Below are 19,820 nucleotides of genomic sequence, written 5' to 3'. Positions count from 1 at the left end.
ATCAGAGTTGATGAGTCATGTGTTATATTGGCAACTGCATCCCGATGGTTCCATGAGTCACGGCTAAAAGCCACAAGCCGCTTATAACCGCGAGAAAAAACATCAGTTTTCCCCGCGGCCAATTCTCTTTCCCAGTCTCAACGCTCCAGTGCTGGCATCAAAATGGCTCAAGAAATTGACTATCACTTTGTTGGAACCTACACCCGCTATTCCAGTAAGTCCCGCCAAACGCGAATTGCACATGTGCCGACCCTAGTTAACCATATGTTTCAGGCTGGACAGCGCGGGTGGAGGCAGTCCTAGAGTATTTCCAGATACCCCACACGGCTCAGATTATTAAACTCTCCGATGTACCTACACCTTTTGAGCCAATTGACACTTCCAAACGTGCAGACTAACGTGGATACGTAGGTGAAAACAGTTTCTCCCTCTGGCCTCGTGCCCTACCTCCAATGCCGCTCAATGGGATCCACAACTATCAGCGATTCACTAGCCATCTGTGAATTCCTCGCTGAATCGAACCCCGAGCTCTCTTTGTGGCCTCGAGATCGTCAACTCAGAGCGCTCGCACGTAGCGCTGCTGCTCAGATGCACTCCGGCTTTTCGACTTTGCGAACTCTGTACGGCACCAACTTCGTCGGCCGATACACTGGCAATGTACCGATTCCAGAAGAGGCTGTGAAGGATGTCCGGCGCATGTTGGCTTTGTGGGATGAGGCTCGCAAGGCTACCAAAGAGCGCCTTGCGATTCTTGGCGCAGCTGACGAGGGATTCCTGTTTGGAGGATTCAGTATTGCCGATGCCTTCTTCTGGCCGGTTCTTTGGGTATGATTTTCGTAGCGGGCGGGGATTGATAGAACTTGCTGACATTTTTCATATTAGCGATTCCGGACTTATGGACTTCCCTTGACGTCTGCCAGTGAGGATGCCCTAGCGTGGATGGGTACTATGTGGAACGATCCTGCATTCCAGTCTCTGTCTACAAAGTACTACGTGCAGCTCAAGGACCCGGAAACGCGCATTGAGCAATATGATGATGTGTATCAGGGCCAGGCGGATATTCAGTATGGCCACTTCCCCGAGGACTGGAAATTCTCCACGTCTCAGTGAGCGGGCTGCTACAGCAAACCACACATAGACGGTAATTATTCAAATGACGGCAGCGACAGTCAAATTCCGATTATATTTCGGCAACGATATCTCAGTATTGAAGACCCAAAAGATCCTGAAGGTCCAAATATAAATCTTAAAAGTATCAAACGAAGACGAAACGGTCGATTACAGTCTCCACCACATTTGACGATCTATTCAGCTTCGCCAAGATGTTTCTTCAAAAACGGCAGAACCTTATCAAGCGCAGCCTTCACAGCCTTTGGCTCATCGTAAAGCTGATAGTGCGAGACGCCAGGAAGCACTAGAAGCTCTTTCTCCTTAGACGCAGCGCGAGCATGAATTTCGTGACCATCCCGGTACGCGCCAAACCCACCAGGAATGCCACCAATAACAGCAATGAAGGGACGAGTCATGATGACTTCCGCATAGTTGAACGCATCCCACGTAAGCGCGGCGCTATTAAACGAGAAAAGGGCGCTGGTGGCACCACAAGGCTTTTGACCACGGTCGGTCTTGTAGTACTCGGTAGCCTCGATAAGATCCGGATCCGAGGTCATCTTCTTCGCCTCCTCGACTGTCGGAGGGAGGAAGGGGAGGATGTAACGATCACCGCCCTGGGCTTCGAGTGTGCGCTGTTTGGCCATTTTTTCAAGGGAGCCAACAGGATCAAAGCCGCCGAAGGATTCCCGCACCAGCCGACCGAAGTTTGCGGGCGTGATTCCGATACAGCATTTGAGACGGTAGTCGGTCATGGTCGCGTTGAAGGCATAGCCACCACCTCCGCAGATACCCAGCACACCGATGCGCTCGGGGTCAACATACGGGAGCGTCTGAATGTAATCGACCACGTAGCGGAAGTCGGAGACGCGCAGCTCGGGGTTCTCCACGAACCGGGGTAGGCCGCCTGAGGCACCCTGGAACGAGGCGTCAAACGCGACAACCACGAAGCCGGCCTCGGCCATCGCCTTGCCGTATATGTTTCCTGAGGTCTGTTCTTTGCATGAGCCGATTGGATGGGCGGATAGCACGGCGGGATATTTGCTCTTCTCGTTGAAGGTGGGGGGGAAATGTATGTCGGCGGCAATATCCCACGCAATCCCGGGGATTTTGACAGGCTTGATGGTTTCTGGCATGATGGCAATGTTGTGGCTTCAAAGCGATAGTCTGGATGTTGAGAGATTAAGTTAGCAGGTTTGCCCAGACTGTGGTGCTTTTTTTCTTTTTATAAGTTGCAGGGAGTTGGCAATGGGGGCTTTAAGTTGAGCGGCGATATGTCGCTGACACAGATACTCCGAAAGTACGGATCAGCTTGAACTTCTCCGGGTGAAGCTTTTGGTTACCAGAGGATCTTGGCCAATCAAAATGCCAAGTTTAAATCAGGCTAGCCGGCTTTCTTCTAGATTATCTTTTTCAGCAAATAATTCAATGCCGATCCCCGGATTTTGGATTGCTGATCCCGGATTTAAACATGTGGGGTTCCCGAGCTGACAGTCGTTCGTTGGACCCTTCAGATTGGCGACCTGGGTCTCAACTTGCAATGTTATTAAAGTTATTTTGTCGTGCTGGCAAATTTTCTTGAAAATCAAACCCCAAGTCCCATTCGCTAACTTTCTAAGCTTGTAACTGCTAGAATGTCAGATCATGAATTTCAGCACCGGTGACGTCATTCTTTTGCTTATCTCCGATGGGGTTAAGACAGAACTGTCATCTAATCCCTGTGGACGCTTAATTCCAGCATAGTTAACTTTGCCTAACCATTAGAACATTGAATATTCGAACCGCTTTGTTTGCCCTTCCTACTAATTGACTGTCCCTTCACACAAATTCGTATTTAACATCAAGCTTCTAGGATATCCGCGAGTTTCGTTGTAATGTTTAGAGCGTTGTGAAGCTATCCTCTATACTTCTATAAATTTGGTTGCAAGGGAAAAAGACCAAGGGGTTTTATTCTCTCTCTTGACTCCCTAGGTAATATCAGGCATACTCATAGAAACACCTCCAAAGACCCACTGATGTTTAGTCCCATCAACTAACAGGCCTGTGAAGTCTCGATTCTCGTTTAAGATAAATGAACCGGAATCGCCATCGTTTGCCAAACCCCATACCCATGATCCGACGCAAAAAGCTTGTTGTTGTGGAGTAAGTATTTCAGGCTCGGCTTGTTCTTCATTGCAACTTCCTTACCCTCGTGATTGAACCGCAACGTGGGATTCTCCCACTCACAACTTGCTCTAGCACCTGGCTTATTCCGGATGTAATTCGGGTGATCTTAGCGACCGGCCCACAATTCTCCCCTGATACTAAGCAACCAAAAGCTTCAAGCGGTAAGCAGATGATATTGGGGTTCGTATTTGTATCTCGTTGGAAAGATTGAGGTGGATCTTGGTCGGTTAGGATGTCCAACATTTCGTTGCGGTGGAAATATTGGTGCTCAATCTTTCGTAAACCCCAACAAACGCCTAGTCTCCTTCTGCAAACGCCATCTGAAGACAGATGGATTGCGCAAGAGGCAATACCGTGTCTTTTGTGATCGTATTTGGTGCAGTCGGGAGCATTTCTCGTGCTCTGGGCGGAGGACGCGAGTTTCGTGTATTGGGATCCCGTTATTCATGCAGTGATGTGCTCTCGGTTGCAGCTGCTTGATACTTAGATATCTTGCTTCCTGGTTGCTTCAGTATTCTCCGCTCACGTGTGCCTATGGATGGCATCCTGAATGGTGACGTGCACTTGCATTGCGGCCCTTGACACCGCGGTTTTAGCGGCTATATATCGTGCCGCTTCTCAAGGTAAAACGAAGAGAGAAGTGTGTGTATTGACTATTAACTCTCTTTGGGGGATGGAGAGAAGAAGAAGAAGAAGAAGAAGAAGAACAAGAAGAAGAAGAAGGGAAGATGGAGGAAGCAAGTACTGGATATCTCGAGGGGGTGATATCTGACCCATCTCTGACAAGAAGTAAGGCTGGAGTGAGAAGATGACGAGGGAATGGTGAGATAAAATTGAAGTAAAACCTGTTAACGTGGCTCGTGAGGAAATTTCCGGTGAACTGGAATAGCAAAGAGGACTCAGAGAGAATTGAATTTGTGATATTCTTAAAAAGTTCGAGATTCAACATCCACACCGGCTGTTCCCTGTGTTTGTGCTTCTCATTCTTACTATAGCACCAGTGTCTGCTCGTCCCTTTACACCTACACCTACTACCTTTTCAACTTCATATGACACAATCTATTCCCAGCTTATAAATACTTCTGCCAGGCCCGGTTCCTCTTTCTTCATTCTCTCGTGCAATCTTCACCTCTCATATCATCCCTAAAGGAGAATTCTCTTGAATTGCTCCCATCTCCATATGCCTCAATCATCGTTCCAAGGTTGATCCAGTGTCACGAATCCAACTGCAAGGTTTCAGAATTTTTACCTTTCAGGCTTGCCCACTGGTTGATCGTTCTTTTTCAGAAATCCTGCAATCTTCGGCTATTCCAGCAATGTACGAGGGGATCTGGAATATCGTCACATGGAACTCGAATTCTCTTTGGTTTCCATAAAATAGCTGCAGACACAACATTGTATACTCAGAGACTGTGGTAGTCACCCAGGTATCACAAGACCTTTCCCAGTATGCAATCATACTGGGCCACCCATACCATGGCCGCCCCTGGTATTAAAGGTCGGTTTATCGGAGTCCATTAATCAGCTAAGGCCAAATGCAGGCTGGCGACTTTCTAATTCAGATCACCAAACCCAGCCTTTGGTCCTAATCTTCACTCCCAAGATGCAGACACCGAGAAATGGACGGCAGTCTTCAACCGAAGAGTTGTTGTTACCACCAGGGGCCGGGAAACTAACACGCTGGCGTGTACCAAGTCTGCCCAGGCTCAGGAATGGAGTGGTATCTGGCGACATGATGGGAATTGATTTGTATTGTTTGATGGGGCAGCCAGTAGTTCCGTTCCTACTGCCCCATATTTGTGTCCGATCTGCAAGGGCTAGAATTCGACATGATGCCTCACAGTGCGGCCCTTCGAGCACCATCATCGAAAATAACCGTTACTGGCCTTATAGCCTATGGATCCATGTTTGTTTGTCTTCCTACTAGTACCTTATAGATTTCACAGATGCTCTTGTCTAGAAACTTGGAATAGGTTAAATAGATGCCACTGCAACTTCTACCGTCGATTCATCAGACATCACAGCACACCGGCTCCGGCAGTCTAACGTGAAGTTTATGGCTAATTCATATTTGAGCTGACCAAGGCTAAGCGACAGTGGATTAACAAGAATAGAGGATTCATTGCGGCAAGAGAAAAACATTTGGCTCTTCTCCCATATAAGGAATATCCCCCAAGCACTCAAATAGTATACCGGAATGAGGGTTCGCCTTCAATGACTCGCTTGCCCCGATCTGCTTGGCGATTGCAGAACCGGAACCACACGCTCAACGTACAGACAATCAGAATAATCAAGATGTTACACCTAAAAGGAGCAGTTAGCAAAATTTCAAGAAGCTTCAAAGCTACAACAAATCAAGTGAAACTTACGCGAGAGCCGCATACATTCCAGGTCGATACTCGGGCGCATCTTTATCGCGGAAAACCAAACTGCTGGCAATTCCACCCAGCCCACCAAAGCCGACTAGTGTGGCACTGGAGAAGGCTCGCGTCCATTGTCCTCGTACATTGTTCGCCTGGTACGCCATGCACGATGGAATGTTTGCATTCGCCCCAGCGACCGTCAGAAAGACTCCAGCATAGCGCGTGGCGTTACCTTTGGCGAAGCCCATCATCGGCAGTCCAATGATGCACAAGAGGGCGTTGGCGATCAGAATCACTCCGCGCATGTGGTACTTGTCGCCGATCCATGCACCGGTGTACATGACGATACCAGCGAAGACGTACGGGGGTGCGACGAGACATTGCGACTGACCGATATCGAAGCTCATGCCGGATCGGAGAATTATGGGGAGGAAGTAGGCGATGGCATAGGTGACGGTTGTAAGGGAGCTGAAGATGAGAGTGATTAGGTAAATTCCAATCAAATGAAGCGCAAAACTTACAAAAAAATCATTGCAAACGCCCAGATCTTTGGATCCAACGCCGGCCTGAGGAACTTCTTGATGGAAAATGCCTCCAGGTGGCCATCTTTACGATCATTATCAATGCGACGGACAATGAAGGCACATTCGGCCTCGTTCAAGAACCTCCAGGACTTGGATGCACGGTCGGGGAAGTCCACGAGGAAAATAAAGCACAGTATGCCAATCGCACCGCTGATCTGAAGATTGTTAGTGATGCCCCGGAGCGTGGTGGACTGTATGAGACACATACGACTCCTTCTAGAATGAAGATCCATCGCCAACCTGACAAGCCATGTTGCCCATTCAGCTGCATCAGGCCAAAGGCCAAAATTCCCGAAAGTGCAGATGCAACACAACCAATCAGATAAAAAATGGAGAATCGCTTCTGTACATCATCTGGTTTTTCCCACAAGTCAGTGCAGGATCCCAAATATTCAATGCGTAGGTGCGGCACTTACATCGAGTGTACCAGCAAGACAGGAGGTAGACACATCCTGGAAAGTATCCTGCCTCCAAAACGCCTAGCAAAACTCGCAATCCGACCAATTGTCCGAAGTTCTTGGCGAAACCGGTTCCCTTCAGGAAGGGTCAGCGCATGTATATTTTCCAAAGTTAGTGGCACAGATGATGCGGAAATACCACCATCGGCAGTTTTGACATACGATCATAACAACAGCCCAAGTCATGATTATTGTGGATAGGAAGATTGTAGGGCCAATCTTTCGAATGAGAATTGTCATCGGCGGCTGGAAAATGATGTATGGCACGAAGAACATCAACACGGCAATGGACTGGCCGGAAAAAGCGAGTCAGCTTCTTGCGTGCTCGCAATTGGAATGAAGGGATTACAAACATATCGATTGTCATATCCCAATTCCAATTCCTTTGTCAACCTGTTGAGATTGCGGGGATTTAGCCTCAGTGTGCTTTAACGGCTAAGAGTTAGGTGTATCAGCTCACCCTGCAACGGCAGCCATACTCAAATTCGTCCGATCCATCAGAGAAACACAATAGGCCAGCCCGGTCATCGTGACAAGACGAAGGTCCACTCGTCGAATTATTCTTTTCTGTTCCTCGGGCGTGAATTCTTCCTCCTCCTGCGTTGGAGTCTTTTGCACCGAGAGGTTCTCGATCTCGACGCCATGTGGTTTATCCTCGATGGGAGTCGTGGCGCTCATGGTGTCACGCGAGAGTAGAAATACTGAGAGAGGTTTAGTGGAGTGGAAGCAGCAGAGGGAAATCAAAGAAATGAATAAGTAGAGTGATGGTAAGGAGGTGAAGAAGGAGTGAAGGAGTGAAGAGAATATTCAGAAGCAAAAGGCAAGGATGGCCTCGCCTTATATATCAGGGGTGAGATAAACTCCACAGCAGCTACGCTGTAGATAAGTGTACTAGTCTAAATAATGTGAGACCTTTAGATCCTGTTGTACACCAAAGAAGCCGATAACACTCAAAACCCTAAATTGGCCCCACATGACGACGTAAGTAATTCGGAGCATATCTTTGAACATGGCTCAGTACGAGATCATGAATATCAAGCGCCAAATCTGATTCAGAGCTGACGCATTTTCCAATCGGAAATCCGCGCTGCATCAACTCTCTCGCCTAAATCAACCCTGTCTTCACAATGCCCAGACATGCCCAGCACTGCGCCATGGCAAGATTCCGATCCAGACCACAGTAGCCGATTTTCAATAGCCAGATGCCTCGGATGATTTTTAACATGCAGGACTTTGGAGCTAGAATGCATCATAGTTCCCCGAGAAACAAGTGAGGGGAAAGAGAGGGGCAGGTCGAAGTGGAACTCTTGATAGAATGGGAGTCCAATTGGAAAATCTGGGGAAATACGGGGAAGCCTGGGGAGGACATGACGATGGCAGGTAAAAGTTACTGCATAGATTCTCGTGTTTGAGGCGCATGATTGGGCTTGGAATGGTGGGGGGATGCGGGGAAAGGGATGGAGTTGACCCTTGGCAGCTTGGCAAGCTTGGAGTGTGTGACCACTCTATTGATAGTAGTTTCAGCTGTCAACGAGCAATGTCGTGTTCGCTTTTTGGATCTGCTAGTACGCACTCCACTCTTTCGTCTTCGTTCCACCTACAAGAAGCCAAGCAAGCCACGCGCATGAAACCCTCGAGCGCCAATGTATGCATCACAGGAAGTCCATAGGCCGCAAACCAAAAGTCGGGGTCTTAGAACAACTATAGAAATACTCCCAAGTCTGGAGAAAGCGCGTTAATAGTTTCCAACGCAAATTCATGCTGAGCGGACTCGGGGTTCGTCGAAAGCAATTGCTTATGATGAACATGGACGTTTTGATGGTGTCGCAGGGGAGAATGGGCTGTACCTGATGGGTATTGCAAGGTTGCTTTGAAGCCCGTCACACCTTCTCATAGAGTAGCCTCAGCAATATCGGCGGCTGTATAGTGGCAGGTGAGATGAATGAAAACAGCACTCGAGCATTCAGAATAGAAAGCTTGAGTGCTTGTGCAGATACTAGTATCAGCAGTCAGTGCCATTCTAGTTGGGCCCATGCCTAGCGTGGTTAGCGCATGTTGCTTATGATATTGCATGTATAGAAGAGCATTTTTTGTCAACAGAGAGATAGCTGACGACCAAGTTTTAGAGCATTTACCTATCGGGTGTTGGAGAAGAGTAGTTAGCCAGATAGTGCAAAAGTGGTATGAAAATGACAAAGTCACCCAACTTCAGAATCTATATGAGCGGATCAAGCACATGAAGAAACAGACAAATGTGGCACAGTGAAAGAGGGACAGAGGGACAGAGGAATATTCAACATATGCTGGCTTGGCTCGGCCGAGCGCCTACCGGACCGATCTTTCTTTTTGGCGGACGATCAGGAGAACAGACCCGAAAGGAACGCAGTGGATTTAGAAGAAGGGAAAAGACGAAGTGAGGGAACGCTGAAAGGTCCTACGCGCATACAAGATCCTGTGATCCTTGTCACGAAAGGAAATTTGGCATTGTTCTTGATTAGAAAAAGAGACAGTTCTGGAGGAGGGAGGTGGGTTGTGTGCCCGTGCTGTTCAACATAAGAGGTTCAAATTGCATATACTAGTAGTAAATAGTAGTAAGAATTATAGTGGATAGTATGATATATCCATGTTCTTAAGTGCTTTGATCAACTCCCCGATCCAGTTGATCCCAGTCCCATATTCTATCTTCCATGTCCCTAGCGCTGAAATTTACTCAAAAAAACTTTGGAACCCTCTGAACCGCCTGCAGTGAGCACTTGAGTTGTCTTAATTTTTGGCTCTGGACTCTTCAGGCTAGAGCTAGTCCCGCCGCCCGCAACCCGCCCTTGTTTCCTATCAATTCTTTTCTTTCCAAGGTAGTAGTCAGCCCCAAGCAAAGCACCATCCACCAACAGCCCGTTCAATCTTTTTTTTGGAGATTCCCCAATGACTCTTGTAGGAACTTGAAACTCAGCAGAGCTTCTTTCAATTATAAAGGTTCTGGAATCGGTGGACTTTTTTTTGGAAAAAGGTGGATTTTGATCTGTGCCTGGAGATGACTAAGCGGCGCTCGCGATCAGAAAAAAAAACTTCATAATTAACGATCCCCCACGATGAACATTCCTCGATTGATCAGCGGGAAATCCGATAAGCTTGAAAATTTTGATGTCTTCAAATCGCCCCCTCCCGATAGCTGAGGTGTGGGAGTGTCCCGATGCCTACATTGAGGCGCTCCTCTCGTTCTCCACCACGTCTGTGCTCTTCATGAATTTATGCGGGGGTGTGCATATGGTCGATTTTTTGACGCGCGAGCCCGATGTCTATAAATCAATCTTGCCTGAAGATTGGAGAGACTTTTTCGACCAGCATGATGTTCAAGATATTATCCATCTCCTCTTACGAGAGGACATTCAGCTTCTACAAGCGTCTAGAGAGCTGGGCACAGATAAAAGCAGCAGTACCTGGAATGGAGGAGCATTTCCCCCACAAACTCTCCTAGACTACATTTCCAAAGTCCGCCAATTGGCACTCGCACGAGACTTCTCCGCCTCTTCTGCGGATGGGATTGAATTACCGAAGCAAGTTGCTATGCGTATGAACCGCAAGAAAGTGCACGAGGTCAAATGCCTTTCTCAATACGTGGCATCGCTATCGGACACCGTTCAAGAGCACCGGGGTGAGCCAGTCTCTCATATTGTGGATTTTGGGTCTGGTCAGAACTACCTTGGGCGGACGCTGGCTAGCTCGCCTTACCACAAACATATCATTGCAATTGAACGGAAGCATGAATATATCAGCGGTGCCAGAGACATGGATGTTCGAGCCAAGTTGGCAAAAAATCCCAAGGCTTTTTATAATAAAACTGAAAAGGAATCTTGTGTTGACTGCAACAGAACTCCAGAGACGGCCGTCTCTGTATTGACAGAAAAGTCCCAGGCAGCAGGCTCAGAGGTCCATGAAGATGGCAGTGACTTCAAGATGCTAGGGCAGATCAGTCTTGAGCCCGACGAGTTACTCGGATCTCTTACTAAAAACCCGCAACGAGAAAAGCTAGTCAAACCGGACATTCCGGATGCTCGCGGTACTCTCAGTTATGTTGAGCATGACATTCAAGATGGCTACTTAGAGCCCATTGTCGACCATATCGTTAATCCCACACCCTTGGCAAATACAGATGAGAAGGCAGAAGAAACAGTTGACCCTAAACTAATGGTTGTTTCGCTTCACTCTTGCGGGAATCTTGTTCACCATGGCATAAGATCCTTGATTTTGAACCCCTCGATTGTGGCGGTCGCTATGATCGGTTGTTGTTACAACTTGTTGACCGAACGCCTCGGTCCAGCCAAAACCGAGCTTCCTATCCTCCAATCTCTGCACCCTCGACTGAAAGAGACTGGGACATCATACGATCCACATGGTTTCCCAATGTCCAAATATTACGAAAATTATCGAAGTCCCGGGGCAACAACAGGCATGAAGCTTAACATCACAGCTCGTGCACTGGCCGTTCAGGCTCCGTACAACTGGGGTCCCAAGGACAGTGAAGTTTCCTTCACACGTCATTCATTCCGTGCTCTTTTGCAGCGTATTCTTGTCGATCGAATTCCGGCCAAGTCGTCTGGCACATCATCAGAGCAACCTGACCCAGAATCTGGGATTGGTTCTATTATCATTGGAGCAATCCCAAAATCCGCTTATAAATCATTTAATGCCTATCTTCGTGCTGCTACGGTCAAGATGAGCCGAGATGCGGTATATGGCTCTCGTGTGCAGGAGCATATTGCTACTCTGACTGATGAAGATATCCAGTCCTATGAGACTCAATACTCCAGCGCAAGGAAACATATTAGTGTTGTGTGGAGCTTGATGGCTTTCAGTGCCCAGCTTGTGGAATCCATCATCGTCGTAGATCGATGGCAATTTCTCCGCGAACAAGATTCAGTCAAAGAATGCTGGGTTGAGCCGGTGTTCGACTACGGCGAGAGTCCGCGTAACCTGGCAGTCATTGGACTGAAAAAGTGACGCATCTTTGAAATAATTTTAACATGAATGCAAAACCGGATCCATGATCTGAAACTTGGATTTCAACCAGCCCTTTGCCTCACTTTCCATCATCGCCTTCATCAATTTCTTTCATATCGCCCCTTTTGATGGTAATGTAGGTCGATACCATAGTATTTCCAAGTATACTTCGCAGTACTATATGTCGTCAAGAGCAGCAAGACTTTCATCCAAAGTCCGGGGCATCGTTTCTTTGATGCCAACCGCAAGCCTTTGATCTTTGAAGATGCTTGAAGGCGGTTCAATGCAATCTCCAGCAAAGAGAACTCTTTTCGTCAGCAACTCATCAAGTCCAGTTGCCAAACGCACACAAAGAGCCAGCCAGGGATTTGCAAGGCCGTCCATCGAGTTAATCTCGAATCAATTACCGACATGCGCCGCAGAATGGTTTCACGATTATCTCAACCCCAAGCAACAAATAGACCACTGGTAAAGATGTCATGTGAAAGGCCGAAGCAGCAATTGCGGGAAATTGTTCAGGTATCCGAGAAAAGAAGGGCTCTTTCTTGTCTCTGTGCAAGCTCCGCGTGGAATTGCTCGATTCCAATCCCGATTTTCTTCCGTGCTTGTGCAATTTCCTCTAGCACAGGAAGAAGTGCTTGATGATCCGGTGTCATACTCGACCACGAATGATCCGCATTCGTGGGCTCAAAATCATCCAGACCGCTCTTTGTCACACACCGCAAGAAAATAAATCCCACTTTGAATCCCAGCGGTACGGAAAATCTTGTTCTCTGGTGTACTTGATCGGTCAGGCATTGAAGTTTTGACCGGGCACACTCTTCAATTGGAGAACCCTCTTTGTCTACCCACGTTGGTGCAACCACAGCTCTCAGGCCGGTAAAATCCGCTCGATAATAGACGGATGATAGGTCTGGTTCAAGATATCTGGACCCGGTCAGCGTACCTTAATCTGCAACTCTTTCGTGCGGAAGGACATGCAGAATAACTCGTGGCAGGCGTGAAAATCCACCATGTTTCACTATCTTAGAAAATTTGGAGACAGCACTTGAGGAATCATTCGTTCAAGATTTTTTCCAATGTATGTTGTAAACTGAATTCACACAAACTTAATTCTCCATTTTGGGCAGGGAATACCTCCCAGTGATCCAGCGCTAAGGAATAACTTGTGGTCGCCGCAGAAAACTGCTTTCCACATCTAAGCACGCTGATGAGACTGCACTTTGATCCAAACAATTTCCTATACCGCAAATGGAAGTTTTCTTTTCACTCATGCTTTGTTGATTCATACCATTTTCAGACCTTGGGCAGAGGGGAGCGCTCTTTCAGGGCTGATTGTTGCATCCGATACCTTTCACAATGCATGGATCAATCACGATGTCCCAATCCATGATGAGGGGGAACTTTATACAGTTGGGAATGAGCTTCAAAGGCTTGTCTGGGCGGTTAGTCGGAAATCTTTGTGACCCTGTTATGAGAGCCATTGCCCCGTTGGAACTTGAAGGTATGGAAGGAATTCGATTTGCAGACTTCCAGGCTCTGTCGACACCGGAAATGGCTATCCCAGATGTGTGCCTAGGACTTGTTTCCGACCCCACCCCTGAAAATGTATATTTGGTGGGAGAGTTCAAAACGCCATGGACTGTCCCTGAAACACATCTCTACCAGTTGACTTGAATCGACCCAATACCTCCTATCATCTCAAGCCACTTATAGGTTTATTTGCCTTAGCCCTGGCTTTCTTCAAGTTAACCCTTCTCAAAACTCTTTTCTCGAAACTAACTTACTCTTAAACCTGGGTTTAGGGCAGCTAGTTGGTCAAATGCGGACCTGCTCACTTCGCTTCGGTTTTCTCTCCACATATGATGCCACAGTGTTTGTGAAGAGAGTATCAGACCTTTCCTTTCTACTTTCAACCCCAATCAAACATAGTGCTACTCAGCCATCCCTGCGCCAGATATTCGCTGGTTTTTGTCTAATGGCATCATCGAAGCCGAGGTACTTTGAGAGTCCATCCATGATAGATAGTTATTATAAGCCCTGGTAATTTCGGGTTGATGACGGTATGTAATTACCTGCATATGCATAGTAGATCGGCACTGGGGATGAGAACATACTAGGCACTACTCAAGCCCTGGAGGACAGAACATAATGTTCCACATACCTGGGATCTATATATACTATGTTAAGCACTCAGCAACAGCGTACCTACCCAAGACTGAAGCCGAGCACATACTCAGTATCTTCATTTTCCTCTTCTTCTTCCTCCTTCAGCGGACAAGGGCTTCGACTCTGACTGGTCAACCACTTTATGGCCTCTAGGGCGTTTGATTGCTCAGGCAGATCGGGAACAATGACGATCTTTCCGGTATCCATATAGCGGTCAATGCTTGTGGATATCAATAGCCCGTTCCGCGGCGAGAAGAGTTCAGGTATCTTTGTCTCGCTAAAAATGGCATCCATCGTAACTTGGCCATATATGTAAGCGAAGAGATGGGCAGCAACTATATGATTGCTTTCTTGCCAGTCTGCAAGAATAGGGCACCAATATGTAGGCCCTCCTCGCCCTCCTGTTGTGCGTTGTACTTTGAGATCATATCTGCCCAGAATGCTGATTGCTTGTTTGTAGGCCGGCTTCCTGCGCCGGTAGAAGTAATCCCAAGCCCCATTTTACTCGTTGTAAAGAGTTTCATGAAGGATATCTGCTCTGATTCGGTTTCCGTGGCCGCTAATAGTGAGCTGCTTCACTCGTTGTCTGCAGATATCCCTTTTCTTCTCTCGTCCTTTGATCATCGATATAATGCTTTTTCCCTCATCGGAGGCCTTCCATTCATCCTCGGGGCCATTGTATCCTTGTAGGGAGATTTTTCGGTGTATTTTTGTTTTTCCAAGCGTCAATCTATCAATCTCTTCGGCAGCTGTCCAGAATTCCAAATCGAATGACCCATGGCCCTTGAGGCGCTTTCGCGCCCGTTTCAGGCTATCGTTCAGAACACGCTTCCGGTTGTGGACTTCGGGGACCTCGATATCAGGGGAGCTGCTGCGTATTGTGTCATTCACATGGATTGTAGTTGTGAGCATGAATAGGCTTTCTTCATCAACTCACATAAATACCGAAAGCTTGCTCGTATTGATTATGCCGGATTTTGTCGATGCGATCGGAAAACTAGGCAAACATTAGAATTTTCTAATCAAAGAAATGTTATGATGAGTATAAATTTGCATAAACGAACCTGCGAATCGTTGTTGATCTTGATGTGATAAGTTGAGGGTGGAAGACTGCGGAGGTAGAGATCGCGTCGCTCGGTCGGTACTGGCTGGAAAACAGCTCCATCTTAGTGGATAGCATTTCAGCCTTCCTACTATCTGCGCACAATAATAGTATCAAGGATGAGCTCTCAAGTACTAGAACTCTGAATCTATACCTCCGACCTGTGAATCAAGTGGTACATACTGTAAGGGGAAACGTAGCGCTGGTAGTCTGAGTAGTATAATTGTAGACCTCCTAGTACGAGACTTAGCCGAAGACATGCTAGTAGTTACTAGTAGTTGGTTAATACTAGTTAGTTACTAAGTGTGCTTACTATATGCTTCTGCGTACTTCGTAACCTTTTAAGGTGTTTGTTTCGGTTTTGTTTTCTACCACACCTCTTTCTAGTAACACCACAACCGAATTTCGGATTTATAAGTGGTGCGCGCGGTTTAAAGCGCGCATACCTCTTTTGACCAATTGAATCCCACTAAATGTCGTGGAAATAACAATATCCGCGTGGCATCTAATTAGTACCCATTTTCCACCCAGCCATTCACTTATACAATCTTTTCAGCCTTCCTTTGCTGGCACCTAGAGGGCGAATGTTCTACTACAATACTCATCCCAGACATTTATTATGTACCCTTCTCAAGTACTCAGTATGTACCCTTCTCAGGTACTTAGTATATACCCTTGTTCAATATTACTCATGGTACCTATCGTCCTCCTACATACTTTTCTCCTGGCGAATTTTGGTAACCCTTTCCGGATTAGTGCTCAGTGACTCGCCGCTTTTGCTCACTGATCGGCTCACTGAGCCTTATGTAAGCTCAGGCACAGGCTTAGTGATCGGATCAGTCAGCTCACTGAGCCTGCTCCCCTGTGGTTCGCCCACCAATCAGACCATAGAGGGCTATCACCTCCCTTTTTCAGCCCCGCATAACCTCCCCACCAAATCATTGCAATGCCTGAGGTACTCAGCAATTCCCCATACGAGCTGGTATTCAAAAATTTTCACGACTGCAATGCCCAACGCCCATCGCACACTCTGATATTTCGTCATAATGGGTTATCTTGGCGGATTAAAGTCTCTGTGGAAGGGTCTCTTCCAACAGCAATAACGGACCTGGGCTATATGCTTCGCCGCTCTACTTTTCGGGCATTTCTTGAAGCGATTGATTTTGGTCGATTTCAGCTATTAGACAACACCGTGTCAGGCATTACTTTGACCTTGACCGAGGAGAGCCATCATTCTCTACCAATCCAGGCTATGTCTCACGATGCTGGAAATTTTTATCTCGCTGTGTCTGATCGAATGCGATATAAAGTTGAGGAAGATCCAAACCGAGTTATCTATCCTCATGTTAGCCAGATCCAATACTGTCTCCGGACATTTGATATAAGTTGTCTGCACTCGGGCGATTTTATCGCTCCCGCCGTATCTGCAGTCATTGTTGAGGAGAAAAAGTATGCCTACAAGATCATCGACCGGCCTTTATACGAGCCTAGAGATACACAAGATATATTGGATGAGATCTATGCACTTGCGCAGTTCCATGGACAGCCTAACATTGCGCAAATTGTCGGTCTTGTGGTTTCAGGAAATCCGTATCAAACAAATCCATCGAACAATATGCCTCGGGTAATCAAAGGTTTTCTCCTTGAATACTATCCCGGAGGGTCTCTAGAACAGGTCATCTGTGAGGGGACAGGCACAAATGACCTCTCGCCATTGAGATGGGCTATATAGGTGGGGAGAGCATTGAGACAACTACACGAGAAGAAAAGAAGTCATCTTGATGTGAAGCCTTCAAACATTGTTCTAGATGCTGAAGGAAATGCTTTTCTAATCGATATTGGAGGGGCCGGCTCTTATACGTGGGACTGGCTCTCACCAGAAATGAGACTATTCCTTGAACAGAATTATGATCAAACACCTGTCAACGCCGACTTTTGTGTGCAAATCGCTACAGACTCTTGGGCTTATGGCAAAGTACTATCCGTCATTGCGAAGGAAAGCGGCCCTGACCTTGTGCATGAGAAACTGCGGGAAGTTGGTTATGATCTGACAAAGGCGGCATTGGAATCTCGCATTGATATAGGCGCTGCGCTAGAATATCTAGAAACGATCGGGGAGAAAGCGTCGCTGTAGACAGATCATGGCCTGTTTATCGATTACTCACTGCAATAACAACTGCCGCGTATATCCAACTTACCGAGAGAGATTCACCCAGTCGCTCATCGAACAGCTGAATCCCCGAGTGTGCTTCGTTGCGGGACAACAGCCTGTGAGGGTTCGATAAGCGCGTGAGCTATCTACCTACTAATTCATTTCTGGATAGGTCTGGTCTGGTAATAAAAGCTGCATAGGGGCTGATTATGCGTACTAGAGTCCTACACAGCTCTCATTCGCTAGCGGAAGGGAGCCACTCGCTTCTAGTCGTCCCGCGTTTCTACACAAGCTCCGCTCCTTGATTTGCCCTTGAAATACAATTCCTCCCATTGTACGGACTGGCCCACCGCTGCTTCGTAGCATTTGACGAACTCGTCCAGGTTCGGTGACCGAAGACCTGTATGGCAGACGTGTGCAGTGCGCTCAATGCCACGCCTGTGCCGGCGAGATATACAATCCGTTTTGTCCTCGGGAGAAATCTGAGGCGAGGTCTTTCCACAGATTGTCATCATAACATTAAAACCTCCAGACTATCTACCGCGCTATTAGCATCCAGTTAAATTTATATGTGTTTAGATGAAACTCCTTCAATCCATTTTACCATATACCCCGCAGGTTTGCAACAATATGTATCATCATTGACAACATTGGTCATAAGTACTAACTCCATAGCTGCGTCAGCAAGGCTACCTGCTGCCTACATAGTGCTGTAGACTCCGATCGCCTACAGCGAAGGCACGGTCAATTTATAAACATTCGTAGGATCAAACTTCGCCTTCAAATCACGGAGGACCCCAGCCTTCTCGCCATACACCTTCTCCACCCATCTAACAGCATTCTCTGACCGCGTCGAATTATAAAGAGACACATAAGGAGTCTCCAACAGGCTTCCTTCAGCAGCTTGTTCTACCTCCTGAGCCATCTGTCTCGCCCATGCCTCCGACCTGTCTTGATTCTCCGGCGTAGCTGCATATCCCAGAATCTCAAGCATATAATGCGGCTCCCTCGGCAAAAACAACGATCCATGCGCTTGCGGTGCGGCAGAAGGACCCCGAAGCTGATGCATGCTGAACATCGCACCCGGGTCATTTGGCAGGACGCTAAGGTTGCGGGCAATCGTTTCCGCCAGGGCGGGTGTAATCCGAGATACATTGAACGTCCAGCTGGATCCATATACCCTGTCTGGAACGTTTGCGCCTGCGCCACTGATCCATTCCGGGATTGTGGTTGGCTTTACAGCGTTCATTTTGACGGGGCCTAGGGCGGCGATCTTTTCGATCCATGGCTTTCCTTCTTCGAGGTCCGGACCACTCCAGGCGAAGAGCATGGCAAAGGCGAGACCGTGAGGGGAGGCAAAGCAGACGGGTTGGAGAGTAAGATATGGAGGCAACTCGTCTGTTTCTTCGAGGTTGGTAAAGGCCGCGTTGAATTTTGTGAAGGATGTGACGATGTCGCTTGAATCGAAGACGATGGGACCGGCAAGAATCTGAGAAGAGAAGGATAGTCAGTAGTGAGATTCAACATTTGATGAGCGGACTTTGAAGATAGTAGTCGCTGTGTAGCTTACGCCAGTGAGAGGGTAGACTTTGATGGTCACGTCAACTATAACACCAAAGACTCCACCGGCGCCACGAATGCCCTCAAGCAGATCTTCGTCAGCCTCGATAATCTCCCCGTCGGGATTGATGACACTCGCGCCAATAATCTGATCCACTCCGAGGCCCCAGTGAGATGAAAATGGCCCGTAGCCACCATAGGATGCCCATCCGAAGTATCCCACCGAGGGGATGGTACCAGTGGAAGTAGCGAGACCCTGGTCCCAGAGTTTGCTGACCAGCTCGCCTTGCAAGATCCCACCACCCACGGTGGCCGACTTTCGGTCCTCTGCAACGGTGACCGAGCTCAAAGCTCGCAGGTCGATCAGCAGGGCATCCTGGACCAACGCTAGACCCTCCAGATTATGTCCACCAGAGCGCAGGGTGAAGGGAATAGCGTTGGACTGGGCGAATTTGATCACAGTCGCGACTTCCTTTGCTGATTGCGGCTGAAAAACGGCCAATGGGGTAGCGTTTCGTGACGCGTTCCATACTCCACTTGAGGATGCAAAGTCGGGGGAGGAAGGGGAAATATATTTGATAGTGGAATGGTCCTGGGAGAAGGCATCGAGCGCGTTCAGGTGTTCACTCGTGTCAGTCATTGTCAACACAATTGATGTGACGGAAATAAGTACAGTCAGAACAAGGGCTACTCTGGAATGATCCTGAATCTGATCAATTCAGGTTTGAAAATCTGTCCAAGGTTGAAACGAAGGTTGCGCTCCTTATATCACATTTAGAGGTGCTATGTGGAGGGAATTTTTACTGGGAGAAGCGGCAGAAACTAAGACCAGTAGGGTAATCGAGATGCTGATGGCCTTGGTTACTGTGGATGAGGGGACTTTGCACCGCAATTACTATGTGCAGAAGGACTTGCGGAGTAGAAGTCATTGGCTGTAGGTGGAGTCGGGAGCTTACTTCCCCCTCATTTGGGGGCCAAGTTGTCAGCCTTGCAATTTTTGTAGACCTTTGCATACTACTGGGAGGCGCTCTAGTAGATCTCAGAACATGTTCCAAGTTTAGCAAAAAAACGAAAAGCCTCTGGCACCGCACATGAGCGCGTTTCAATTGGAATATATGGTTTACAATTCGTAACCTAGTAATGTTCAGGTGCTTGTTT

At 47.6% G+C, this 19,820-nt stretch overlaps 9 protein-coding genes across 9 annotated transcripts; 5 read left to right on the top strand and 4 right to left on the bottom strand.

Moving 5' to 3' along the window:
- Positions 1 to 162: 162 nt before the first annotated feature.
- N7466_009758 (glutathione S-transferase) lies at positions 163 to 1,110 on the top strand (the record flags this gene model as incomplete). The annotated part of the gene is made up of 4 exons (XM_057169147.1): positions 163 to 214; positions 274 to 350; positions 412 to 825; positions 883 to 1,110. 4 exons carry the CDS (start codon positions 163 to 165, stop codon positions 1,108 to 1,110), a joined length of 771 nt encoding a protein of 256 aa, XP_057017853.1.
- A 194-nt stretch (positions 1,111 to 1,304) lies between these two features.
- On the bottom strand, positions 1,305 to 2,246 carry N7466_009757 (alpha/beta hydrolase; the record flags this gene model as incomplete). The annotated part of the gene is made up of 1 exon (XM_057169146.1): positions 1,305 to 2,246. The coding sequence occupies one exon, from the start codon at positions 2,244 to 2,246 to the stop codon at positions 1,305 to 1,307; it is 942 nt and encodes a 313-aa protein (XP_057017852.1).
- Positions 2,247 to 4,752: 2,506 nt separating this feature from the next.
- N7466_009756 (uncharacterized protein) lies at positions 4,753 to 5,022 on the top strand (the record flags this gene model as incomplete). Its single annotated transcript, XM_057169145.1, has 2 exons — positions 4,753 to 4,774; positions 4,853 to 5,022. 2 exons carry the CDS (start codon positions 4,753 to 4,755, stop codon positions 5,020 to 5,022), a joined length of 192 nt encoding a protein of 63 aa, XP_057017851.1.
- A 434-nt stretch (positions 5,023 to 5,456) lies between these two features.
- Positions 5,457 to 7,359, bottom strand: N7466_009755 (putative phthalate transporter; the record flags this gene model as incomplete). Its single annotated transcript, XM_057169144.1, has 8 exons — positions 5,457 to 5,580; positions 5,646 to 6,107; positions 6,161 to 6,378; positions 6,432 to 6,577; positions 6,640 to 6,757; positions 6,844 to 6,972; positions 7,035 to 7,074; positions 7,142 to 7,359. The coding sequence occupies 8 exons, from the start codon at positions 7,357 to 7,359 to the stop codon at positions 5,457 to 5,459; spliced, it is 1,455 nt and encodes a 484-aa protein (XP_057017850.1).
- Positions 7,360 to 9,822: 2,463 nt separating this feature from the next.
- Positions 9,823 to 11,679, top strand: N7466_009754 (uncharacterized protein; the record flags this gene model as incomplete). Its single annotated transcript, XM_057169143.1, has 1 exon — positions 9,823 to 11,679. The coding sequence occupies one exon, from the start codon at positions 9,823 to 9,825 to the stop codon at positions 11,677 to 11,679; it is 1,857 nt and encodes a 618-aa protein (XP_057017849.1).
- Positions 11,680 to 13,056: 1,377 nt separating this feature from the next.
- Positions 13,057 to 13,356, top strand: N7466_009753 (uncharacterized protein; the record flags this gene model as incomplete). The annotated part of the gene is made up of 1 exon (XM_057169142.1): positions 13,057 to 13,356. The coding sequence occupies one exon, from the start codon at positions 13,057 to 13,059 to the stop codon at positions 13,354 to 13,356; it is 300 nt and encodes a 99-aa protein (XP_057017848.1).
- Positions 13,357 to 13,887: 531 nt separating this feature from the next.
- Positions 13,888 to 15,013, bottom strand: N7466_009752 (uncharacterized protein; the record flags this gene model as incomplete). The annotated part of the gene is made up of 4 exons (XM_057169141.1): positions 13,888 to 14,125; positions 14,354 to 14,719; positions 14,786 to 14,845; positions 14,913 to 15,013. The coding sequence occupies 4 exons, from the start codon at positions 15,011 to 15,013 to the stop codon at positions 13,888 to 13,890; spliced, it is 765 nt and encodes a 254-aa protein (XP_057017847.1).
- Positions 15,014 to 15,896: 883 nt separating this feature from the next.
- Positions 15,897 to 17,084, top strand: N7466_009751 (uncharacterized protein; the record flags this gene model as incomplete). The annotated part of the gene is made up of 2 exons (XM_057169140.1): positions 15,897 to 16,574; positions 16,683 to 17,084. The coding sequence occupies 2 exons, from the start codon at positions 15,897 to 15,899 to the stop codon at positions 17,082 to 17,084; spliced, it is 1,080 nt and encodes a 359-aa protein (XP_057017846.1).
- A 745-nt stretch (positions 17,085 to 17,829) lies between these two features.
- N7466_009750 (FAD-binding oxidoreductase) lies at positions 17,830 to 19,302 on the bottom strand (the record flags this gene model as incomplete). The annotated part of the gene is made up of 2 exons (XM_057169139.1): positions 17,830 to 18,591; positions 18,673 to 19,302. 2 exons carry the CDS (start codon positions 19,300 to 19,302, stop codon positions 17,830 to 17,832), a joined length of 1,392 nt encoding a protein of 463 aa, XP_057017845.1.
- Positions 19,303 to 19,820: the final 518 nt, after the last annotated feature.

This window comes from Penicillium verhagenii (assembly GCF_028828195.1).
Source record: "Penicillium verhagenii strain IBT 33310 chromosome Unknown utg000009l_segment0_segment0, whole genome shotgun sequence".
NCBI classification, from domain to species: domain Eukaryota; kingdom Fungi; phylum Ascomycota; class Eurotiomycetes; order Eurotiales; family Aspergillaceae; genus Penicillium; species Penicillium verhagenii.
The sequence above is the reverse complement of the archived record's forward strand: the minus strand, read 5'-3'. Positions and strand labels throughout refer to the sequence as shown.